Below are 23,841 nucleotides of genomic sequence, written 5' to 3'. Positions count from 1 at the left end.
TGCTCACAGGGATTTTCCAGAAAGACGAGGGGCCCAGTTTTAGGGACGCTGAGGAGCTAGGGTTGAAAACGACTGTAAATGTCACAAATGAATGAAGGGCCTCAACCCAAAATGCAATCTGATCCAGAGCGCCCCTGGGCAGAGCCGTTTGATCTGCTTCACATTCCACCTCCAACAGCCAAGACAACAAACGTTACACCATCTCCATGTTCTGACATTATCAGAACTATTTTCACATGCTTCTCTGTTTTGTTTGCATGTGTGTGTGTGTGTTTTGAAGGCGCTTCCTGACATGATGATCCAATTGATCAGCAGCCAAATGCTAATTTCTCAACAGAAGCCAATGCTTTTAAAATGGGCCTTTTTAAGTTTATATACTGTACACCCTTAAGATATTTGGCATGATAATCTGGAGCCTTTCAAGGGACGTCTTCTGCAGACTATAATGATTTGCATGATGGATCACCGAGGTCTACTCTAAACCATGTTTCAATGATCATTTGTCTTTATAGAGCTGTCACCAGTGTTATTTTAGTTTTTATTTTATTTCTGTTAGGTTAGGGTTAGTAGAATAAGTTGACATTAGTCAAGCTTATGTCTGTTGGGGAACATCAGAATAAAGTGTTAGCAGATATTAAGCAGGCATAATACTTTAATGACTGCTAGTTCGCATGTTGCAAAGATAGTAGAATGTCTAGTAAAGTAGACCGTAATGTTTGTTTAGTTTAAGTTTTCTAACTAATAACCATGGCTGGCTGCATCACTGCTTATAATTGAAAGGCATCTGTGTGCTTTCTCCTCAAGATTAGTCTTGCATGCCAACACTGTGATGAATCCAGTCAGCGGAGCACTAACTATTGCTTCCATGACTTGTGCCAAAAGAGTCGTGTGTAACACAGAGCTGTTAATGTTTCACGTTGATTTGACTGCAGCACTGTCCTGAATCAATGTGCAATCGCAGCACACCACATTACCTCACTGTAGCAACATTTGCCAGTGTCTTTATCTGCATCTGTGGCTTTGTTCAGCAGATGGACACTGTATTGGCCAGTGATGTCATTCAGCTTACCATGGGAAAGAGCAGAATAAGCTTTGCTAATTTGCTCATACATCCTAAACACTCTTGTACTTTGCTACTTGCCCTTTAACCATATCCCAGAATTCCATGCAGGGCATCCTGGCTGTGAAACTGATGATGTGGTGAATATAATTCCATTGTGGAATATGCTGTCAAAATTAGATTCTAATCAAAAATGAACATTCCATTAACCCTTATCGTATGAAAAGTTGTTCCGACTGACAAATTCTGAATGGGACTGAATATGCTGACATGTCTAAAATATAATGCAAACATGCATATTGTGTTGTTTACCCAAATATCTGTGGCAGGGTTGTCAGCTATAATGAACGTGTTTAAACATTAAACTTTGACCTGATTCACACAGTTCTTTTTTTAATGTGCTGAATCATCATTGCTCAAACTTAATTGATATAACGAGGCACATAGAACTTGCCAACCCAGACGTGTAAATGATTTCTAATAAGCAAGTCAGATCTGCCTGTTAAGAAGTGTTGGGAGTAATTACTTTTACATTTTAATCTCTTCTTCATAGCAAATATAATAAAACAAAGTACCATAAACAATTTTAAAAAAAGAGTTGTACAGTAGGAAATTGTTTTAGTAGGACTTGGGATCCAAATGCAGTATAAAGTTTATATAAACAAAATGATAGAAGTAAATCCAGGCTTAGAACAAGATAATCCAGAAGCTGTTACATGACTTCGTTTTCAACTAAAAACTGAAAACTTTTTATGTGTTTTAACTGCTCATTTACACGAAAATGGCATTTTGGGGTCCTGAAAATGCAACCTGTTTCAAAGAGAATGTTTTTTTTAAAACGACACCGTTGTCAGATCCGTGTCATCTACAAAAAACGCAAATTGGTGAAAATGGTGATGTCATGCATATTACGTGTTCAGCCTATAGGTGAGTTTCTTTAGAAAGTGGCATCATCACTATGGAAAGCGATGAATATATCTGTTGAGGAAGCAATTATATATTTCCAGATATGGAACTCGTGTCCGGAACCGGCTGGAGAATTTGATCCCAGGAGAGGTCACCACAGTCCTGGGAAGAGCCGTCTCAAGATCAGGGAAATCTCTCTTCTTTGCTATTCTTCCCTCTCTCCCTCTCATATACAGTATGAGTAGGTCAGTGCAGGCGTGTTTTCACAGATATTCAAGTATTAACAATGGAAGAACATCTCTGCTGCTCCTCACAGAATCAGTCGCTGCTGGGAAGGGTCAAGAACCTCCTCTGACTTGACCCTGCGAAGAAGGTCAAAAGAGATTTTCCAAGGGGCATCAGTTATTATTAGACTATCTGTGAAGATAAACTCAAGCGATCTATGTGGGAATGAATTATTTGAGTCTTAGGAAACAGTCATTCTCATCAGTTCTCCATTTATGCTGATTTTCTTCAGCAATCAGAGAGTGGAGCTGTAATATGAATATGTTGTGGAGGAATAACACATGCAGATTAACTCATAGCTCTATGCCAAAAACACTGCAGTATTTTTTCACTGAATCATGGGAAAATCAGATCTGCCCATGCTGGAATGGGAATTCTATTCTTGGAGAGTAGGATGGGCACTGTGGAACCCAATTTGAACATAACATTATTTTTCTGGTTTTATGAGTTTTTGAAGTGAGACTTTTGGATATTTTTGCTGGTTATGGCACACACTCAGAGACCTTGTTCCAGACAGAGTTATTATAGTTAACTAAAGGATAAGATTTCTTGTTTTCATTTATTATGTTGGCTTGTTTCAAATCTAAACTACTATTTAAGCTTATTTTTCTTCTTCTGATGAGACAAATTTTGTCAGTATCATAGAGTTTTAAATCTACAACCACCATACTCGGGTCAGACCTTCAGACTGGTCTGACTCGAGTTGCTAGCTTATACCTTTTCTAATGGATCGGACTTAAGGTTTTCGTTAAACAAACGATCAAAAATACGAAGAATCCCGTTGACTTTCATTGAGGGGGTCAACCCTTTTGTCCTAAAACATGCTAGAAGCATGCAAAATCATGAGAGCAATGTGCTAAGTCATGCTATCGATGTGCTAAATCATGCTAAATCACGCTAACAACATGTTAAAACAGCAACATGTTAAGACAATGTGTTAAAACATGCTAGCAACATATTAACAATTGGTAAGACATGTTAGTAACATGCTAATTCATGCCAGTAACACAATAATAATGCTTGCAACATGTTCATTCATGCTACAATGTAACATGTTACAAACATGTTAGCAAAAGGCAAAATAATGCTAAAACTTGTTAGCAACATGATCAAATATACAACATTCAGAAAAGGCTTTGTCAAGCCAACATAAATGTTTTTCCCAACAAACTTACTTTCTAGTTTTTACCTGATGTAGGCTGGACTAGTGCATACGTGTCCATTTTTTAATCTTCATGGAAAAACATGAATCCTGCAGCCATTTACATAATGAAGATCAATCCCCTGTGAAGATCACAAGCTGAGGATATGGTCATCAACTTTTCATCTTGATCTTGGTCTTGTAATGCCATTTCCTGCTGATAACCCTGGAATGTTTCAATAGAATGAGAGATTATGTAATCATCATGACAAACCCCAATACAGAGATATGAATTGGAATGTGGGCAGGTAATATAAATAAACAAAAGGTGATTGCGAGTGTTCTCGATCCATAAGAAAGACAAATCCCACATCAAATTTCCCAATTTATCTCTCATTTTAAAGGGAAAGACTGCCAAATATACCCCATTTTTCTATATACTACATATTGTAAATATTGTAACTTTATTAAATGTTTGAGTGGGGAAAGTTTTAATTGTTCTGTATTTTGTGTTGTTTCTTTCTAACAAAAAAAAGTTGATCTGAAGAACCTTTTCCCATAGTGTATAAAGAACCTTTTGTGCAATGGAAAGTTTCTATGGATGCTCAAGGTTCCCAATAAACCACCAATGCCAATAAAAAGCCTTTATTTGTCAGAGTGTATACTGTATACAGTCAGTGTCAATGTGGAGATGTTCAAAAGCAATGCTGTCTTTTTCCTTATTTGGATGAAACAGCACATAAGTCAGAATTCGCTCTGCTATGCCTTCATGTAAAATGCTCTCTTGAATCCGGGAGTGGTGACAGGCCTCTTGGTTTGTGGCTGCTGCATGCCGTCAGCAAAGTCCAAGGATTCTGCAGTAGAATTCAATAAAGCAATAAGCCAATCAGGAGAATTAGAAGCTAAAGCTCTAGCGGGCTCACAGAGGGCCCTTTATGTGGAGAAAGGCTGGAGGACGTCCTCACCATCACACACAGCGCTGGTCTGAGAAACATGTACCCTCTGTATCAACCGCTGCTGTTTTGCATTGACTAGCTTGATATCTGTGACTAATCAGAGGTTTGCTTTGATCTGAGGGCAGTTTAGAAAACAACTGGTGATTTTTGTCTTGGTGTTTGAATGTCAGTCTCTTGGTCATTTCCTTTTTGTCCTTGAGTCAAGTGTTGTTTATTGTGAGACTAAATTCCAAAGTGGTGTTTATAACCAATCAGCTCGCTCGCTACAATGGGACCACACCCACAGAGAAGTCTGCGACTAATCAAATCTTTCCAGCTGTACTGCATCCTTCATGTTCCAGACACGAGTGGGGCCTCTGCTTCGAAAGTGAACTTTACATGAGTGCAAATCAGACACTCTAGTTTAGTTCGTTTTAAATTGGTTTGGTCTGGAGGGAGAGTGAATGCTTATTATGTTGTCTAAGATCCATAATTGCTCGATTTCATAGACAAGGCTTATTAAGCCTTAGTTCAATTTGGACATTTAGGTAGCTTTTATAAATGTGTCTTAGAAGAAAACCTTGGTGTGCACCTTGAGACAAAACAAAAGCACTGACATATTTTAAGATATCTGTGCAAGTTACTTTCAATTAAGACAGCTCTGGGACTAGGCTTAATCCAAACTGTTAAAATACACACACACAAGTGCAATCTAGTTCACATTGTAGTTTTTCCTCATAACACGTGTGAGTTTCTACTGATCTTCCTCTGTTTGGAGATTCAGGATGTGATCTCATTCTCTAGAAATCCAGCCTATGTGACTCTTTGCTTATGACTGAAGCCAGGCTTCCCTTTATACTGTATGGACACCCCACCCTGTTGCTCTCTCTCTCTCTCTCTCTCTCTCTCTCTCTCTCTCTCTCTCTCTCTCTCTCTCTCTCTCTCTCTCTCTCTCTCTTTCTCTCTCATCAAGGAGAAACCAATAGAGGCGTGTAATGTCCATACTCAAGATGGACTATACCGTAAATATTTCTTCATTGTTCACCTAATGATTTTATTCATACACAAGAGGTTACAATATTTTCAGTCACATTTAGAACAAACGTCTATAAAATGTATTTATATTATGGTTATGTCTTTATTTTGCAAAAAAAGAAAAGAAAAAAAAGTTAAATAAAAGATACCCAGCAAACAAAACCATGTTCTAAGAACGCTTTGCTAACGTTCCCATTAAGTTATGAAAATTTCATTTTTACTTCTTTTTTTTTTTTAATGTTTTTTTCTTCTTAGTTATACGAACGTTAGGGGGAACATTCCATTTGATCATTCTGCAAAAATTATGGGATTGTTACTTTTGAATGTTCTCTGAACGTACTGGAACGAGTATACAAAAGTACCATAAACAAATCGGGTTGAGTGAATGATTCAATAACTCACTCATAACTACAGTCACCTATCTCATGGTTAAATAATATAAAAAATAAAAATACTTACTGTTGCATAAAAATGCATTCAATCCATGCTTTGCACAGCTACATGTCATGTCATGTTTGAGATATTCTTGAAGCGGTCTACACCTGAATGAAGGGTGAGTTTTATGTAAAAGATTAATAACGTAACCCGATACACAATCAAGCAGTACCTGTAATGCATTACTAAGTAATTAATTACTGTAATTTAATTACTTTTCCCATGAAATCTTAAAGTAAGGGATTACTTTAAATTTTTTCTGTAATTTAATAGTTACTTCTGATATAATTGCATTAAGAGCAGATAGAAGACTAGAACAATTCTATATAAAACAGAAGGCTAATGTTTTACAGTAATGTAACCCTCTTCCTTTAAGTACTTTGGTCAGTTTAAGAATAATTTATGTAATTTTATATAATTTATTTGAAAGAATTAAAAGTTTCATGTTCATCCTTGTATTGTTCAGCTGGTCGAGGTTGATATGGGATTTATAATAAGTGACACCTTTTAGAGAGAGTAATTAATAATTACACTGTTGAAGATGTAATTAGTAGCTAACTTTTTAGAGAAATTTACCCAACACTGCCATCAGTACTGCAGCCTATAGGTTAGTAATTGAATTGCTCAATTAGATGTCTTCACTGAACTGTGTATTTCACTGCTGCATTGTTTCTGGCCTCTTCCTTTAAAACATCAACACACAGCGCATCAGTCCGAATTGGCCAACTGCTGATGCAATAAGACAATAATAAAGTAAGATCTACATTACATTTAACCTGTCTCAGACAAGAGACAAACAGTCTGTCTCTCTCTGTGGTCTACTGGCAGCAGAACCGGCATGCAGCAGGAATCTTTGGATCAAGGTAATTTCATGCTTCTACACATTTTCCCAGGCAGCTGAGCATTCCTTTACCTTTGTGCCATTGTGAAGTGTGATGTGGGTTGACATGTTGTCATAAGACACACACACACACACACACACACACACACACACACACACACACACACACACACACACACACACACACACACACACACACACACACACACACACATACCAAAAAAGGTTCTATATAAGGGGAAATGTCTTAAATGATGGCAAAATACTTTGATGTTTAATGCATTTGTTTGTTTGTGATAAAGTGTGTTTACAAGCTGTTTAATTCATAATTAATTAATTAAAACTAAATCCATAAAATGATCCCATGATGGAACCCCTAGAATGTTGTATGAAGCGCCTGATATATCTCTTATACAGAACCTTCTCTATCTAAGAGTGACAGTTTAATCTTTTAACTGAACAAGTTTCCCCCGCATTAGATCTGCATTTGTTGAGACAGGTTTCTTATCGAATCTGATCTCACACTGTTGTGGTTTAAGCATTTTTTTAAAGTGATAAATTACTCTTTCTCTGATACTGAGTCAGTATAATAATTAATGTCAAGCATCCCTCTCTCTGCATATATGTCTTGAATAATGCTACTGAATATCATCATTAATAAATTCACAATGGATGCTTTTGGGTTTGAATGAAATTCCATTCCAAGACCCACTGCATGGCCAAAACAATTTGTGACTCATTCAGTTACCATGTTAGTTCTTGACAGATAAATGTTTCAATCATTTATCAACTGCATTTGAGCTAGATATGGTTTAAATGTTATTTTGTCTATATTTCTCTTATTGTACAATTTGCAGTTTGTGTACAACTATGTTGTCAGATTTTTTCAACTTGAAAGTTTAATGCATGATTAAAAAGCCACAAAGCTACTCCCTCAAATAGAAAGTTTTTTTTTTTTTTTTTTTTGGCATTGATGTTTCCAAGAATCTTTTACATATAGAAACTTTTCATTGAACAAAAGGTTCTTTATAGTGGAAAAAGTTTCTTCAGATTATTAAAATATTCTACCTAAGAAAAAAAAAGTGTAATTCTTTTAAGAACCGTTTACTGAATGATTTTTGGGGGAACCCACACTGCGAAAATCCAGTTCACTGTCCATTCAAGCTCTTTTCTTTTCTTATTGGCTGTTGGTATTACACTGTTATGTAACCAAACAAGCACAACCTGTCACTTCCCCTTTTGACAGCTCTGTCTTTGTGTCATTTGTGTGTGTCTATAGCTTTGCTCTTCACTATCACAGGTGCACTCTAAAAAATACTGGGTTGTTTTCAACCCATGTTTAGGTCAAATATAGACAAACCCAAACAATTAAAAATTATATCCCATCGCTTGGGTTTGTATTTGACCCAAACATGGGTTGAAACAACCCATAATTTTTAATCATTCTTGCACATAATTGTAAGTCATTTAGTGATAAATTGTCAATGTATAGGCACTATATTTTATGGGGATTTCCACTGTGCAGGAATCTGAACTCTTAGTGAGACATTAAAACCATTTGACCCTATTATTACAAGCTTCAAATGCATACTGTGCAAACAATGAATTTAAATTTTGCATTAAATGGTAACACTTACAAATGGGGTAATTAAATTCACCAGTAAATGGTGGCAGTGAGTAAAATTTGTTGGACATGTGCATCAGCACGTGAGGGGAAATAATATTCAGAAGAAGAAAAAAATCACGTAATGTGTCATGCATGAAAAAAAGAAAGAAAAAGAAACTAATTCTCTCTTCCGGGACTTGTTTCAATACACTGAATGTATTTTTGCACGGGTGGTTGAGTAGTGGTTTAATAAACGATTGGCTAGAATGCCATGCATGTGCCATGGCTGGGCAGGAAGGAGAGAATATGAGCAGTCATTTTTTGCAACGTGAATTGAGGAGGAGGAGGGACCGACATTGCCTTTTGGGTGGTCATTCAGAATAGGAGTTGATCTGCTTCATCTGTAGTCTGTAGTTCAGAAAGAAAGACCCGTGCCTGGGATTGCAGCCTCCGTGATGTAAAAAGTGAAAGTTTTAACAGTGCAGACGACTTATTGATGCCTACAGAACACCATCGTCCTTTTTGCATAGGCACAGCCACATGCAGCTGGCACTGTGAGGTGGTTATATTAGATAGCCTATAACAAACACCGAGAAAAGCCCCAACATGGAACTTTTTTGCTTGGAAAAGGACACAATCATGCGAGCTCAGAGAGATCCCAACATTTTCTGCGATGAAAGAGTATTGCAAAGTCTTCTAACAGTGGAGGACAGATATGTTCCGCAGGGACCCTATTTTAAACGTGTCCAGAAAGATATTCAGCCTTTTATGAGGCGGATGGTCGCGACGTGGATGCTGGAGGTTTGTAGTTAAAGGTTTATTTATGGAAAGTGTTTAGTTAGAGTGTGTAAAGATTATACCGAAAGTAGCCTATGCAATGTAGATTATGTTGGCAAGAATCTGAATTAGCTAACGTTAGCTGGACTTTGGCAGACAGTCAAAGTCAAAAACCATTTCTCAAGTAGGCTAGTCAAACTAAAAAAAAAACATTAGCCCACCTGCATGCATAGCATAGGCAGCCTATATGTAATTATTTATCGATGCAAATATTGGCAAGGAAAGTTTGGTCGAGAAATCAGCAGGAAATGCAACTCAAACCTCCACACTTCGTGATAGGCTAACTTACATGTAATTTTAATATTAAACGCTTTTGTGTTTTTTTCAAGGCATGCTTTATTGGACATATGAGGGTCTGTGCTTTATTTACGTGTGCATGTTCACTGTTTTTTTGCATTTGTGTAATTTTTGCGAATTTTTTTAACAGCCTGTGAGATGATTGTGCGAAATTGCAACTATGATGAGAATCGTCGATTTTAATGTTTTAACTTACAGTTCATCAATGCAACGCAATAGTCGGATCGGATATAGTTTAATTAGAGCGAAACACATGTGTGATATTAACATATTATATGTTGTCATTGACATTAGGAACCGTGTTAGATAAAAAAATAAAAAAAATTACCGTGACGAATCACCAAAGCAGTATGTGTGGGCGTGATTTGGTTTCAAAGCACACCCGGCTTGAAATGAATGAAGATCTTTAGCCTACTCCTCTTTCTCATGAAAAGAGTTACAGTAGGAACATATTGTAGTTGCAAATTGTAGGCTACGAACTTAATATTACATAAAGTAGAATTCAGCTTACAGTAAGCAAGTATAGGCATATATAGCCCTAGCTAATATACATTATAGAAACGTAATAATGTTCCATATATTAAAGCTAAAAAATGGAATAGCTGATGAAAGGAACATAAAGGCCTGGTTGAACAATTTTCAAAATAAAGAAGTTGTCCAATGCAAATTGATTGCACACTAAACATTTGACAGACAGTCTAAATTGTGAATTAATTCTGTCCGTGTCCCTGTAGGTTTGTGAAGAGGAGAAATGTGAAGAGGATATCTTCCCCTTGGCAATGAACTACCTGGACAGGTTTTTAGCTGCAGTTCCTACAAGAAAATGTTTCTTGCAGCTTTTAGGGGCCGTGTGTCTCTTCCTGGCTTCAAAATTAAAAGCATGCCAGCCGCTGTCGGCCAGGAAGCTCTGCATGTACACGGACAACTCTATTACCTCTCAACAACTGCTGGTAAGAGCCACTGATGTCCTTGATGACAGCAAGAAGTCTTCCATCTGCTGTGTAATTCTATATTATTCAAACCCCAGATTAAATACATTATATATTTTATATTAAATAGCCCTATAGTTTGTGAGCTTCTGATTCATCATATTTTTATTATTGTAAAATGTAGCTATGGGATTGTTGGGTAAGTGAATTTAGAGCTTCCTTTGGCACATAATGGTTGTTTTGACATTGAACAGTCTTCTGGTTTGAGCTAAGATGAAATGCTCTTGTGATTTTGGCCTCTGTGGCTGGAGTGAGGGATCTCTGATGAGCGTGAGAATGGTTTTTGAATGGTTCTCATGCTTACTCTCTTAAAACAATGTTCTTTATTGGCATCTACGGTTCCATGAAGAACCCTTAACATCCATGAAACCTTTCCATTGCACAAAAGGTTCTTTATAATGAAAAATGGTTCTTTAGGTTATTAAAATGCTCTTCACACCAAGAAAAAATGGTTATTTTAAGACATGTTCACTGAGAAGTTCTTTAGGGAACCCAAAATGGTTCTTCTATGGCATCAATGTGAAACCCCCCTTTTGGAACCTTTATTTTTAAGAGTGTAGATTGGCAAATACGTTCTACTTCTATCAGACAATCTATTCTAATCTCATATGAGCTGGTAAAACCCTGGTAAAGTCTGAATTGAAATGATCTCTCGATGATCGCTTTTGGATGTTATGTGTGTTTATCGACCGAGGAAGAGAGAGAGAGAGCACAGGAAGGAAGGTAAATTGTTCTATCAAAAAGGTTTGCCATAAATTGCAGTGGTAATTTTAGTACCAACACAGATTCTTATTAGGAGACTGAAGCATTCAGAAGGAGATGGAGGTGTAGGAGTCTTGACCTTAGTGATTTGGTGTCGCTTTGTCAGGGACTGTCCCCAATTGGCGGAATTTTTACTAACTTCAAATCTTTCACACTCTCTCTTCACTCATCAACACTCACATAATAACTCCACGCTTCTCACTTTGGGCTGTTTTCCCCTCGTTTCTTTGCTCTTGAGAGTTTCTCAGAAAGCAGCTTCAGCAGGGCGAAACAAAGCCAGCCGGGCACGTGCGAGGAAGGAAGTTGAGCGTGTGCATGGAATGCTCCGTCGTTGGTGGTGGAGATCAAAGACAAGGGGCGGAGCTTTACATGTTGACCGGATATATTTTACAACTATGATGTCCCTTGGGCATGAAAGATCCATATTTATAAAGCAACTTGACTCAGTGTTCCTGTTTTGAAGAATCACAAGTTGGAGAATGTGTTGAGTGACACAATGACACAACCTAGGCTTTTTAAATACCAGTGTCAGTACAGCTTATGGTTTACCGGTATGTCACAACCTTGTGTGTTAATGCAATACATGTTTTTGCATTTTAAAATCTTTCTGTCTGAAGTATAGCATGCAATTACCACACAAGATTGCAGTTGCCCAGTTGAAACATTAGGGGGCAATAAAACAGACTGCAGTCAGGAGTTTGATTCAGTCAGACACACTTTCATTGACAAACAATAGAGAAGTGATGGCATCAGATATTGATTCTGTGGTACTGAAATAATAAACTATGAATACTGAATAAATATGGTACTGACTTAATAAATTAAGTTCAAAACGTAGGTTCGGGAGGAGCCTAAACATTCAGTCCTGTCAATCATCATTATGAGCGTACTATATAAGCAGCAGACACCACGTCATCTCATTGACACATTCTTCCGGCAGCCCTCCTCCTCCAGTAAATGATCTCTATCCTCTTATGCGCAATTCCATCATAGGTTTTTTAATTCGGAGCTCAAGCTGAACCCCGGGTTCGAGCCTCCTCCAAGGACAGCAAGCCAAGTTAGTTTACTATTAACCTTTAAGGTTGAATGGGCAGGCGAACTAGTGAAACCATGGTATTTATATCATATAGTTTGTGTAATCATCTACAGACTTGTTGGACTTATTGACAGTAAAGTTCATATACATTGTAAAAGGCGATTTTTCAAAATTGTAAGTAAAACAGGTTATTGGAGTACGTTTTCCAAGAAATTACCATTTCAGTCTTTCTACTGAATTTCAAGTTTAATTCAATTACTTTGTCGTTTCTTTGTAATTATTTGTGAAATTTACTTTCAGAGTAAATCCTACAGCAAATTCTATTCAGTGTAGACATTACTAGGTCCACATGGAATCTCTGCCTGCAAAATGTTGCATGACATTGATATATATACATATATTGCATGACATGATATAGTAGATCTAGGCAGGTGGAGCTGGGAGAGGTGGATGGTTTCAGAGGAACTCTGATAGCGTTCTGCACGACCAGCTTACACTGAGCAGATCACTGAACTAGACTATGTAAATAGTGAGCAAGCAGTCTCATTGGCTGTAGAATCAGCAAAGGCCAATCAGAAGATTGAGCTGAAATTGAGAAAAAGACCATCCTCAAGCCATCTGGGCCTGCTCGTAGATTGTATCCATGTATAGTGGGTAATGTAATCTCTGTATGTTATCCTGCCAATCATATTCATTATCTTTTGTTCTCTTTTTGCCTCTCTGTCTCTCTGCTGGAGTGGGAGTTGGTGGTTCTAAGTAAATTAAAATGGAACCTGGCTGCCATCACCCCTCTTGATTTTATCGAACACATCCTGCACAAACTGCCCTTCCCTGAAGACAGACAGACGCTGATCCGCAAACACACGCAAACCTTCATCGCCCTCTGTGCAACAGGTAGGAGCTGAGTGACATTGACAGCATTCATCAAAAAACTGACGGGCCGAATCTACATAACAGCCATTTCTGTGTTGGAAATCCATGATGTGAATGTGTTATGATGCTTTCGGCCTTGTTATTTGCATCTATAAAAGTGTTGTATATTTAACTGGGTGTGTTTCTGCGGCCCTGCATCTGTTCAAGAGGCTGAGGCCTGAACATGAGCCAAGCAAACATGAGAAGAGCTTTTTTGAGCTATTGCAAATGTTTTTGCCGTTGCGTTTAACAATTTTCTCAAGTTAGGAATTTTGGTTTACTGCACAGCTGCTAAACTGCGGCAGTCACTCGAGTGTAGTGTTTATTCAGGGATGACTGTTGCATCCTCTGCATCTGAAAAAAGCAGCACGATAACTCCAACAAAGCAGATGAAGCGAACGACTTCCAGCACAGAATAGAGGAGGCTTTCCTCCCCAACCGAAAAACCGAGGGCCCGTTCTCAGGATCTCAAGACAGAGGAAGAGGGGGAGTAGTTCCTGGAACCTCAAAGCCCTCTGAGAGATGAAGGGAAGGGAGGGAGGAAGAAAGGGTGGGAGGAGAAGGAAGGCTCTCCTCATTTTCCATTCGCAGCTGCAGGAGGATTTAAGCGAGGTAGTGATGTTAAAACAGGTCTGAAACCGGAGAGCGTGTGAATGTCAGGTTAAGGTTTGTGAGGAATTCAAAACAGATGTAAGATGCAGTAAGGCTTCCTCATTCAGACACCACAGATTGCGTAATCAGAACTGTTTTCTCGGAATTTATTTAGAAGTTTCTCTCAGGTGAGTAATGTTCTTGGGAGCTTACTAACCAGGTCACTGATGTTTCGGGATGTGCGTGTGTTTGTTTTTTCCTCAGATCACAGCTTCACCATGTACCCTCCCTCCATGATCGCCACAGGATGTGTGGGGGCAGCAGTATGTGGCCTCCAGCCCAGCCAGAGCAACCAAAATCTGTGGGGGGACAATCTGACGGAGCTGCTGGCTAAAATCACCCACACTGAGGTGGTAAGTGTCCCAACGTCTTCATACTGAAAAATGAAACAATACTACATAGCAAATTATGAGATATAGTTTAACCCAGGATAAGCTCAAGTTTATTTGCTTAGTTGTACAGTAATCCATTCATTCTGTGACAGAACAAATTCCTGTAGATCCCTTTTTTTTATTTTCTGTATTGAGGCATTTCCTATTGAAAAATACAGTTGGGGCGGGACACATCTCGGAGCTCATCTCTTTTTAAAAAGCTTTATTTCAGCAGTGTTATTTTAGCATTGTTGAAATGTATTATATTGTAAAAAAAACGCTTTTGATGCTACATAAAGAATTAAGGGACCAGAGACTTTCCCGTTTCAATGAGCCATGTGTATTACACCACAAATCACCATACAGTCAGTAAACATACAATATACATAGTCATTCAGTTGCAAGGGAAACATCAAATAGTTCAGACTTTTATAGTAGCGTCTTTGGCTACCTAGAGCTCAGTCTTAAGAGTAGTAGGAGCAAGATGAAACGGTACTTAAGTGCAATGTTAAGTGCAACCGAGTTTCTAAGTGGGAGCACTAAATGATATTCAAAGTCACATTACACGCTTTTAACATTAAATAAAGCACATAAACAGTACCTGAGATTATCATTGCCACACTTTGTGTTTTCTGTTCCAGCACGACGTCGCAGAAAAATAGAAACCGTTTCTAAAATATAATCATCGCATGTCGCGGCTGGTAGGACAAAAACTCTGATTAACATGGATACCTTTTATCGCGTCGCTGCGTCGCGTGTAGTTAGGACACTTGATTAAATAAATGCTTTGTTTTATAATGAGGAGGACGTTTTAAGCTATGAAACTTGTTTTAACTGTACAAAGACCTCATATATGTCAAAAGATCATGGCAAATTACAGTTTACAATTGAGTGACAACTGATGACTGGCAGGAAACTAAGACAAAGAAACAGATGACTGATGAAAACAAACACTTAGAACACTTAAAACAGAAACATAGAACAAACAAAGCTAAGCGTGTGTGACAGTCATAATTACAACAGAAAATATCTATCCTATATGTGGGGGGCCGTCGAATATTCTGTACAGTGGGAGTAAAAAAGGTTGAGATCCACTCAAAGGTTGAGTTCACACTATAGAAAGCATTTATTGAATATTAAATTGGACATGTTGGTCTTTCAAAAGAAAGACTGTACGCTTTTAAATGTGTACAAATCAATTTTTCTTGAGAGACAAATTGTGGACATAGCCTACATGTGTGTGTGCAGGACATTCATGCATGACTGTATGGAAATTGAGAAATGTAATTTTATGAATGAATGTTAGTGTGTGTCAATGCAACGATGGCGGTGTGTTTTCAGAGCTGCATACTTGTGGCGAGACACAGGCCTCTCAACCACATCTGTGGATTAAAGCACACTGCTACACACACACACACACACACACACACACACACACACATACATCTTGCCTTCAGGCTGTTTTGAAAGTCTCAAAGTAAAACTTTTTTGAATTAGACCCAAAGAGTGAACGCCCCATTTAAACTCCTCACATACACTCATATGGTTGAACACATTCTTTGTCTTTCCTCAATGTAATATTTAATTTTTTTTCTGGTGGAAAAAACACCACATGCCTTCATTAGCTACCATTCCTTCCTGTGCCTGTAGTTGTCAGGACAACAGGGCCTGTTGTGGCAGTCTCATTCAGTTTAGTGCGAGAACAGCCTGTCAGGTTTCAATTATCCTGAGAAAGACAAGAGTTTGATATGGGGTCATTTCATCAGATCTCCCACTTTCCTGCAGAAAGAGGCAGGCACAATAAGTCAAAGTCTTATTGTTTGATAGTAAATGGTCCTTTGTAGTCTATCGACATAAAGCCTAAACCAGTTTGCAACTGAATTTTGGCTAAGAACTGCCAACTTAAGGTGCGGTCTGATTAGCAAAATTTTGGCATTAAATTTTTACTACACTATTGTCTCTTGTCAGTAGTGCAGTGATGTAGGCATCACAATTCACACAGAAGTCACTTTTTAAACCAGGCAATTCACTATCAATTTCTGAGTGAAATTTTTTTCGAAGTAAATCCTACACCATTTTTTTTCAGTGTAGTTAATGACAGAGATGCTTTCCCCCGAGAAACTTTACGTTCTCTGGCAAAAGTATTGCTTTCCCCCGAGAAACTTTACGTTCTCCTGCAAAAGTATTGCTTTCCCTCAAGAAACTTTACGTTCCCTGGCAAAAGTATTGCTTTCTCTCGAGAAACTTTACGTTCCCTGGCAAAAGTATTGCTTTCTCTCGAGAAACTTTACGTTCCCTGAGAAACTTAACGCTCTCTCACAAAAGTATTGCTTTCCCCCAAGAAACTTTATCTCGCAAAAGTATTGCTTCCCCAGCGTACAGCGTCATTGTAGTATTTGTCGGTATGCCGTGCGTTTGAGGATGAAACTAGTGGGTATAGTGCTTATGTTGGTTTCTACTTCTTTCCTCTATTTCTTCTAGGACTGTCTGAAATCATGTCAAGAGCAGATTGAGCAGTTACTGACCAGCAGCCTGAAAGAAAGTCGTCAACAACAACAACAACAACAGGACGGCAGAGCCAACAGCAAAGGGACACAATCTCAAAACCTGTCCTGCACCCCTACAGATGTCCGTGATGTCAATTTATGATGTCAGTTCCTGTTCCACCACACCTACTCAGCCTACAATTGATTCAGTTATTAATGTATTACTGTATTTAAGTTTTATTTCAAAGCAACATAAGGTGACTGTGACGTCATGGTCATATGCGCATAATATACAAACACAAGCTTGACGTTTTATTAAGGAGCAAAACAGCTTCTGCTGCTGTCTCATATCTGCAGGCGGTGGCGTTTTACATACTTGAATTTAGATTGAATCGGCCTCAAACCATGATTAAATAACGCAGTATGTGGTATATTGCTTAACAAAGAGCATACATCTGTATTGGCTATCATATGCAACTTTATCTATTGATACTATTGATATTTTATTTAATAATTATAATAATAAGGACAGTAATACATTATTATTAAGAATGTTATGCTTTATATCGTACAGAATGTATTGCTTTATTAATTCCCAGAGGCTGTTTTTATATACTAGGTAATTTAGGGTGCATCCAGATGTGATCCCACGAAAAGCTATTCCATCAGTCTTTTCAGTGGGATCAGTTTGCTTTTCATTGAGATATTAATACAATGATATGATGAGTTACTTCTTGGGTATGAGTAACTCCATTAGCATAGGGATTATTTACAGATGAATGTTATTGCATGCAATAAGCATATATGAAAATGTTAAAAGGTTTCTATCCATACATGGTGACCATCACAGCTTCATGAGCACACAGGACGGTTTCAGATAGACTAAGTATGTAGTGGATGTGAAGTAAAGGTGAGGTAGGCAAGGAAGAAAAGAGTGAATTGAAGAATACAGATTGAAAGATTTTGCACGTGATTGAAATATGAAAGGTTTTAGACAGGTGGTTTATGGAACGATCTAACCGTTGGATGAATAAAATGTGCTGTTTGCTCGCTTGACAGTTAAAAACACCATCCCATGTGGGTCAGAGACACTCTCTATGCTGAAGGGATTTATGGTGATTCAATAATTTGGGAGTCTTAAAATCCTTCCTAGCAAATACACAATACAAATGCACTTTGAGATATCACCTCTCGCTGGTTATCCGTGCTATACAAGAGGAGGGCAAGGGTTTTAGTTTTTTTTGGCATTGTTTTTCTTTTTTAAGTTATTTTTGTTTTGGGGCTGGTTTCCCATATTAGGTGTGCTTGCGGGTTATAGTTTTAATTTTAGACCAACAAATTCAGACCATAAACTGATCTAACCAGTCAGCAACTGCCATAGAAATGGTGAGGTTTGACATGCCAAGATTTTTTTTTTTTTTTTTAGTTGTGTTAAATTCATGTCAGCATAGATAGGACATCATCAAATTTCATTAAATCACTTTATTTTATTTGTCTATTTTATTTTATTTTGTCATCTACTTGAACTTTCTCATATATAGGAAGAAGATATTTTGAAACATTATGCCAATTTCCTTTCTCTTTATTCATTAGTTCTTGCACTTTTGAAAATTGATTTATTATGTCAGTTCTCTTTATACTAGTGGACCTAAAAGTAACTCAGAGGTCTGAGGTGTTTACTTAAAGTATAACTGGTTGTGACCAATGTTCCATTCCAACACATCTATGCAAATGAACTCTACGTTTATGCTCAAAGTTTGATTATGAGTTGATGTTCTTGTTTTTAAATCATTTTCACATATTTGGTTTTCAGTGAGTTTGTGTGCTATCATATCCTTATGTTCATTTTGTGTTTTCCCCCAGTTCCCTATTTCTGTGTAAATGTTTAAACTTGTGTTCCAGTGCTGCTAAAAGAAAAAGAAAAATGAAAAAAGAGCTATTGTATACCTTCAGTTTTCATGTTGCTGCTATATCACAGAATCATTGAACGTGTTTTCATGGTGGCTGCGTGTCTGTTTTCTGTTTGCATTTACACTGTCATTTATTTTACTGCAGACGGACCTTTAACAAGCAAACATGCATGCAAGTGTTACTTTCATATCTGCATGAACAGTCTTGCCTTATTTGTTCAATGCTGTCTAACTTGACTGTTGTCTGACTTCTTTCCCTAGCTATTATATTAATATGTTATGAAACGCCTTAATTGTTTTCAAATAATGTTCCTGCCCACAGTCGCATTACCTCACAGTACTTCAGATAAATGTGTATATGGAGGAGGAGTAGGATTAAAAAGGGTAGTTGAACCTCTTTAACTAGTTTGTTACCCTACAGGTTAAAGCCTTCAACTTCTTTTATTAACTTTATTTTGAAGCTTTTTATTAACTTTATTTTGAAGCAGCCACCTGTTAAAAGTTCCACCTCCACATCCCAAAAATATCCAAAGAAGTGTCATTTCAGCAATACCATAATTATTTTCACCCTTTGACTGTAAGTTTGAATATTTACCTCATTTTGGCCTATCACACATTCAATTCAATAAATATCAATTTGAATAAAATGAGCAGTTTTTTTGTTTTGTTTTGTTAATTGCGAATACCTCTGTTGACAAGTAGTAACCGAATGGCGCCCTTCTGTGGTGATTTATATGAGTTACAGCATAACGCTGTATAATTTGTAAATAATAAGTTTTGTCAATTACACAATATGAATTTCAAAATAGACGGAGATAATGATTTAAACGGGCAGGTATGTAAAGTATCCTATTATTTCTCAGTAACATTCAGTGTAATTTAGTTACTCTTTTCTTTTTTACATTTATTTTAATGGCAGGGATAACAAAACTATGCAAAACAAAACAATTGGCAAAAGTTAGAATTTACAAACTGACTACAGGTGTACAAAAGCAGGAATAGATATTAGAAAGCAACATTAGCAACTCGTAATAATAATAAAAAACATAAGATGTAGCAGTGCACTTCCCACAAATCACCACAGGAGGGCGACAGACTTCCATTCATTTAACTGACGTCATTTATCTGCAACACTTTGACTCATGAACCAGGAAGAACACCTGTCATACATTTCATCTACTCTTGCAGATCTGGATTATGCTCACATTTGCATTAACGATCGTTCGACAGTAAGTGATCGCCTGCATTCTGTATGTTTGCTTTTGTTGTACATGCATACGAATGTTTATGATTTCTTTAGGTTATACGGTAGTGACAGAGAGCATATGCACATGATCTACATATGTTCTGCTTATACGCATCACTAAATGCTTCCACGAATGCTTTATTGCACATAGTCAACGACGCTGTGATCGGACATGTTATGTCTGTAATTTAGTTGATAACAATGACCTCTACATGACATGGCATGAGCTGTCCCTTCTGAAGTGATTTATTTATCACTATATACTGTGTGCTTTTGTTTCCTAGTGGGGAAACACAATACAACAGAGATAAATTGCTTCAAGGTAAGTAATTACACGTGTATGTTAATGTTTACCTCAGTGGTTTCAATTGGTTTATGCCACGAACACCCAAAATATGATCATCGTCGTGTGAGGGACTGCCAGTGCCATTCTGTTTAGTTTCTTGACCTAATTTATATTGTGAATAAATAATATGATTTGGAAAATATTTCGTTCCGCCTAAAATTAAAATTAAGTAAGATTTACTCACCCTGGTGTTCTAATAGCGCAAGCGATATAGTTTTTCATCTCCTTTTGTGGTTCAAATAAAAGAAAGAATGACATAGCTACCATCATCAAGCTTTTAAAAAAAGATGCAAAGTTTTACAGAATGATATGCAGCATATATTCCAAGTGTATAGCACAATTGAGTTTGATACATTAATCACTTATTTTTATTTATTTTCATTTTCATATTGTAATCTATAATATACAAGAATTGTATTTATTTACTTGTTGTTATTATTATTATTTAAAATGTGTACACAGTTTTTCTCTAAACATTTTTACGGACCCCCTAGTAGCCTACTCCTTGCGATAACCCCTGCTCAAGATGTGCTGCTGACCTTTTTGGTATGTGGATGAAAACTTTTTTTTTCTTCTCAAATGTGTAGGTCAGGGCATTGACACACTGCTGTCAGAGACGGGACATAAGCAGGCGGCGGCAGCTGGCCGGTACCTCAAAGATCTGCATTTCACCAATGTCTTTGTCAGTAACCTGCAAAGAGCCGTCCAGGTGTGTGTGTGTGTGTGTGTGTGGACTGCAACTGTTTGATTTTGTGAGTGAATTATCCATCATGTGAAATATAACTTATTCTCCTTCTCAAGACAGCTGAAATAATTTTAGGAAACAATCTTCATTCTTCTGCGACTGAGATGATATTGGATCCTTTACTCAGAGAGAGGGTGAGTGTCTATCTCAGCCTATCTTTATTTGTCACCGTTACAGTAAACAACTTGCAGGGAAATGTAAACTTGGTCAGCTGCTTATACTGTGCATTAAATATATAAATATTTGATATAATGTTAATGATAAGATTAACATCAGAAATAATAATGAAAAAGATAAGTAATAATATTAATAAAACTATATATTATTAATATTAATATCATCTCTTCAATTTGGTATCCCATAAGAATTGCTGTGGTGTTAGTTCAAATGCACATGTGTGATGTATTGGTCAGGGTTTCGGGGTGGCAGAGGGAAGACCAAAGGAACATCTGAAGAACATGGCGAACGCAGCGGGTCAGGCCTGCCGAGATTACACACCTCCCGGCGGAGAGACGCTGGAACAGGTAGAAATGGAGCCTTTCTCTAGGAAAACCAGTCTTGAATGTTGCCAAATATGATGCCACTTAAATCCAGAGGGAAATGAGAAGTAGCTTCTCTGAATTTGGAGCAGCTGGCTGTTGTGAAAGTACTTTGTGAAGTACACAAGTTAAAAATTTTGGAAAAATAACGTTTTTATTGAACAAACATACAGTAATATTGTGAAATATTATTACAATCTAAAATAACTGTTCTATTGTAATATATTTTAAAATCTAATTTATTCCTGTGATCTAAGCTGGATTTTCAGCATCATTACACCAGTCATAATGATCCTGTAGTGTAATGATGCATAGGTCCCCTTTAACCAAACTTTTTTAAACTGCAGAATACATAACTATAAAATTGACTATTTAGTCATTTCCACTGTATTTTTTCCACGAGTGTAGTAACTGTTGACTGATTAGATGAAATGCTCTGACAGAAGAAACTCTTTCCATGTTTATCCAGGTAAAGACGCGCTTCAAGAAGTTCCTCAAATCCTTTTATCAGTGCATGTTAGAGGAACACGGCTCATCTGACCAGTGTTCTGCATCCAGCTCTGGACCATCAGGACCAGAACAGCCTGCCATTGCTGGACTAGCCAGTGACGGAGTCCACAACGTACCCGTCCATGCTCTGATTGTTAGTCACGGGGCGTTTATTCGTGTGTCTGTGCGTCACCTAGTGGAGGACCTGCAGTGCTGTCTGCCAGCAGGCCTGAAGATGAACCAGGTGTTCTCCCCGTGCCCAAACACTGGCATCAGCAGGTTCATCATCACCCTCCGCAGAGAGGAGAGCGACCCACGGGCCGCCCGCATCCAGTGTGTCTTTATCAACAGAAAAAAACACCTGGATGATGTCAAAAACTCTGATTAACAGTATTTTGTGACTGTTTGGTTTATCTGGCATGGCCAGTGTTTTTATTTATTGGTCCTTACAAATTCAACGACTGAAGTGAAAAGCACATATAAGTCTGTGTGATTGATTTTATTGTGTAAATTATTTAACTGCAATGATTTATTTATCCTGTAATTGACTGAATGCAAACAATCATAAGAGATCTTTTTGATGTTGTCCGTTATATAAGCACTTTATACTCGCCTCTAAATTGCTGCAGTAGTCATGCATACTATATATTCATGTTTATGCAATAAAGAGATTAAGAGAAATGTAAAGCTAAGAAGTTTTTTTGTGTGGTTAAATCTTGACTATTTACTGTGTAATTTATGTGCACAGAAAATGTCAAATCTTGTGATGCTTTACTTTTAAAGGAGCTACATGTAAAAACAATTATGTATTAATTGCTTTTTCATTTCCAATGTGTGAACAACTTTATGTAAAGGACTTGGGCGGCTTTTCCCCGGAAAAACAAAAGCAATTGACGTTTACGCGCGCTCCCGAGAGCCTGCTCTGAGTCTGACTGACATAATGCTTATACATTGTTCAGAAGAATACCGAAAGAACCATACTGTAGGTCTACTATAATTGCAATATTTCATGCACAGAAAATTGATAAACTATAGTCTCACATAACCTAGATGTATAGTCTAAAATAACTTCTTTCTTGACCTCTTTCTCATCGCTGCCATTTGTGTTTTTGTTATAGAGAGGAAAGCGCGCGGCACATAGGCCCTTTTACATATTCATTCTTAACGAAACGTCGCTCAGCGGTGTGGAAGGTGTCGGATGATCGTGACAGTATATCGCTGCGAGGGTATTCCCAACTTATTTCTACTTCAAAGACGACAAAGACCTTTGACGTGAGTCACTTTTAGTGTTTCCTACGTTACGTGTACACGAGGTGTTGGTAGAAGTTCATTTAACGGCCACAGGTGTCGCTAATAACTAGGGTTTCAATATCTCCAGGTTGAATTTTAAGAGGTATGTAAACATGTTACACTCTTAGGGGGGGAGGTTCATTGGGGTTCATGTTTAACAGGTTATTGATTTATTTTTCTGATGAAAAAGTATGTCTGCAAGCTGTTTAATTTATAAAACTAAATAAAAATATGAATTAAAACAAAATCCATTAAAACATTAAGATGTCCTTTAAATATACCAAAAATACCACATTCTGGCCCACATAAGGGCATTTTGAGATTGTGTACATTTTTATCCTTTTTGTTGAATTTTCCATGTGGTTCTGTCACTGGTTGTGTTTAATTGGACTGTACTTTGTCGTCCAGAAGATGGCGCTGTGCTACTGACCTCTGAAGGAGAGATGGGCCAACCTGCTGATGGAGAGAAGAACAGGACACGTCTCCGCTGCCACCCACTCCAACAGGAAACTATCACCATCTTTGGTCCCTCATTTTTTCCCTGCCGACCGGCGAAGGAAACTTAGTGATCTTCTAAGGGTTGTCATTTTCCTGCCGGTAAGTGGGCGGCAGTTTGGTTGAGTTGGTCACGCAGGGGACCTGGACGGCTCAAATGTACCGACGCGTCCTACAATCCAAGCAGACGATAGAC

At 37.7% G+C, this 23,841-nt stretch overlaps 2 protein-coding genes across 2 annotated transcripts; both read left to right on the top strand.

Moving 5' to 3' along the window:
- The first annotated feature begins 8,550 nt into the window (after nucleotides 1-8,550).
- Nucleotides 8,551-19,135, top strand: ccnd2b (cyclin D2, b). Its single transcript, XM_079624316.1, has 5 exons — nucleotides 8,551-9,045; nucleotides 10,113-10,329; nucleotides 12,901-13,059; nucleotides 13,933-14,081; nucleotides 16,581-19,135. Exons 1-5 carry the CDS (start codon nucleotides 8,851-8,853, stop codon nucleotides 16,746-16,748), a joined length of 888 nt encoding a protein of 295 aa, XP_079480442.1. The 5' UTR covers nucleotides 8,551-8,850; the 3' UTR covers nucleotides 16,749-19,135.
- Nucleotides 19,136-19,561: 426 nt separating this feature from the next.
- Nucleotides 19,562-22,973, top strand: tigarb (TP53 induced glycolysis regulatory phosphatase b). The gene is made up of 6 exons (XM_079624318.1): nucleotides 19,562-19,724; nucleotides 20,026-20,063; nucleotides 20,675-20,796; nucleotides 20,889-20,966; nucleotides 21,246-21,356; nucleotides 21,841-22,973. Exons 1-6 carry the CDS (start codon nucleotides 19,693-19,695, stop codon nucleotides 22,246-22,248), a joined length of 789 nt encoding a protein of 262 aa, XP_079480444.1. The 5' UTR covers nucleotides 19,562-19,692; the 3' UTR covers nucleotides 22,249-22,973.
- The last annotated feature ends 868 nt before the right edge of the window (nucleotides 22,974-23,841 follow it).

Source organism: Phoxinus phoxinus (genome assembly GCF_949152265.1).
Source record: "Phoxinus phoxinus genome assembly, chromosome: 9".
Classification (NCBI taxonomy): Eukaryota; Metazoa; Chordata; class Actinopteri; order Cypriniformes; family Leuciscidae; genus Phoxinus; species Phoxinus phoxinus.
The sequence above is the reverse complement of the archived record's forward strand: the minus strand, read 5'-3'. Positions and strand labels throughout refer to the sequence as shown.

Excerpts from the sequence above, each read along its gene's own strand:
- ccnd2b (XM_079624316.1), top strand. The coding sequence starts at position 8,851 with ATGGAACTTTTTTGCTTGGAAAAGGACACAATCATGCGAGCTCAGAGA. Across the intron at positions 10,330-12,900 it reads TACCTCTCAACAACTGCTGG|AGTGGGAGTTGGTGGTTCTA; the intron begins TAAGAGCCACTG and ends TCTCTCTGCTGG. Across the intron at positions 13,060-13,932 it reads CATCGCCCTCTGTGCAACAG|ATCACAGCTTCACCATGTAC; the intron begins GTAGGAGCTGAG and ends TTTTTTCCTCAG.
- tigarb (XM_079624318.1), top strand. The coding sequence starts at position 19,693 with ATGCTCACATTTGCATTAACGATCGTTCGACA. Across the intron at positions 20,967-21,245 it reads ATCCTTTACTCAGAGAGAGG|GGTTTCGGGGTGGCAGAGGG; the intron begins GTGAGTGTCTAT and ends TGTATTGGTCAG. Across the intron at positions 21,357-21,840 it reads GCGGAGAGACGCTGGAACAG|GTAAAGACGCGCTTCAAGAA; the intron begins GTAGAAATGGAG and ends ATGTTTATCCAG.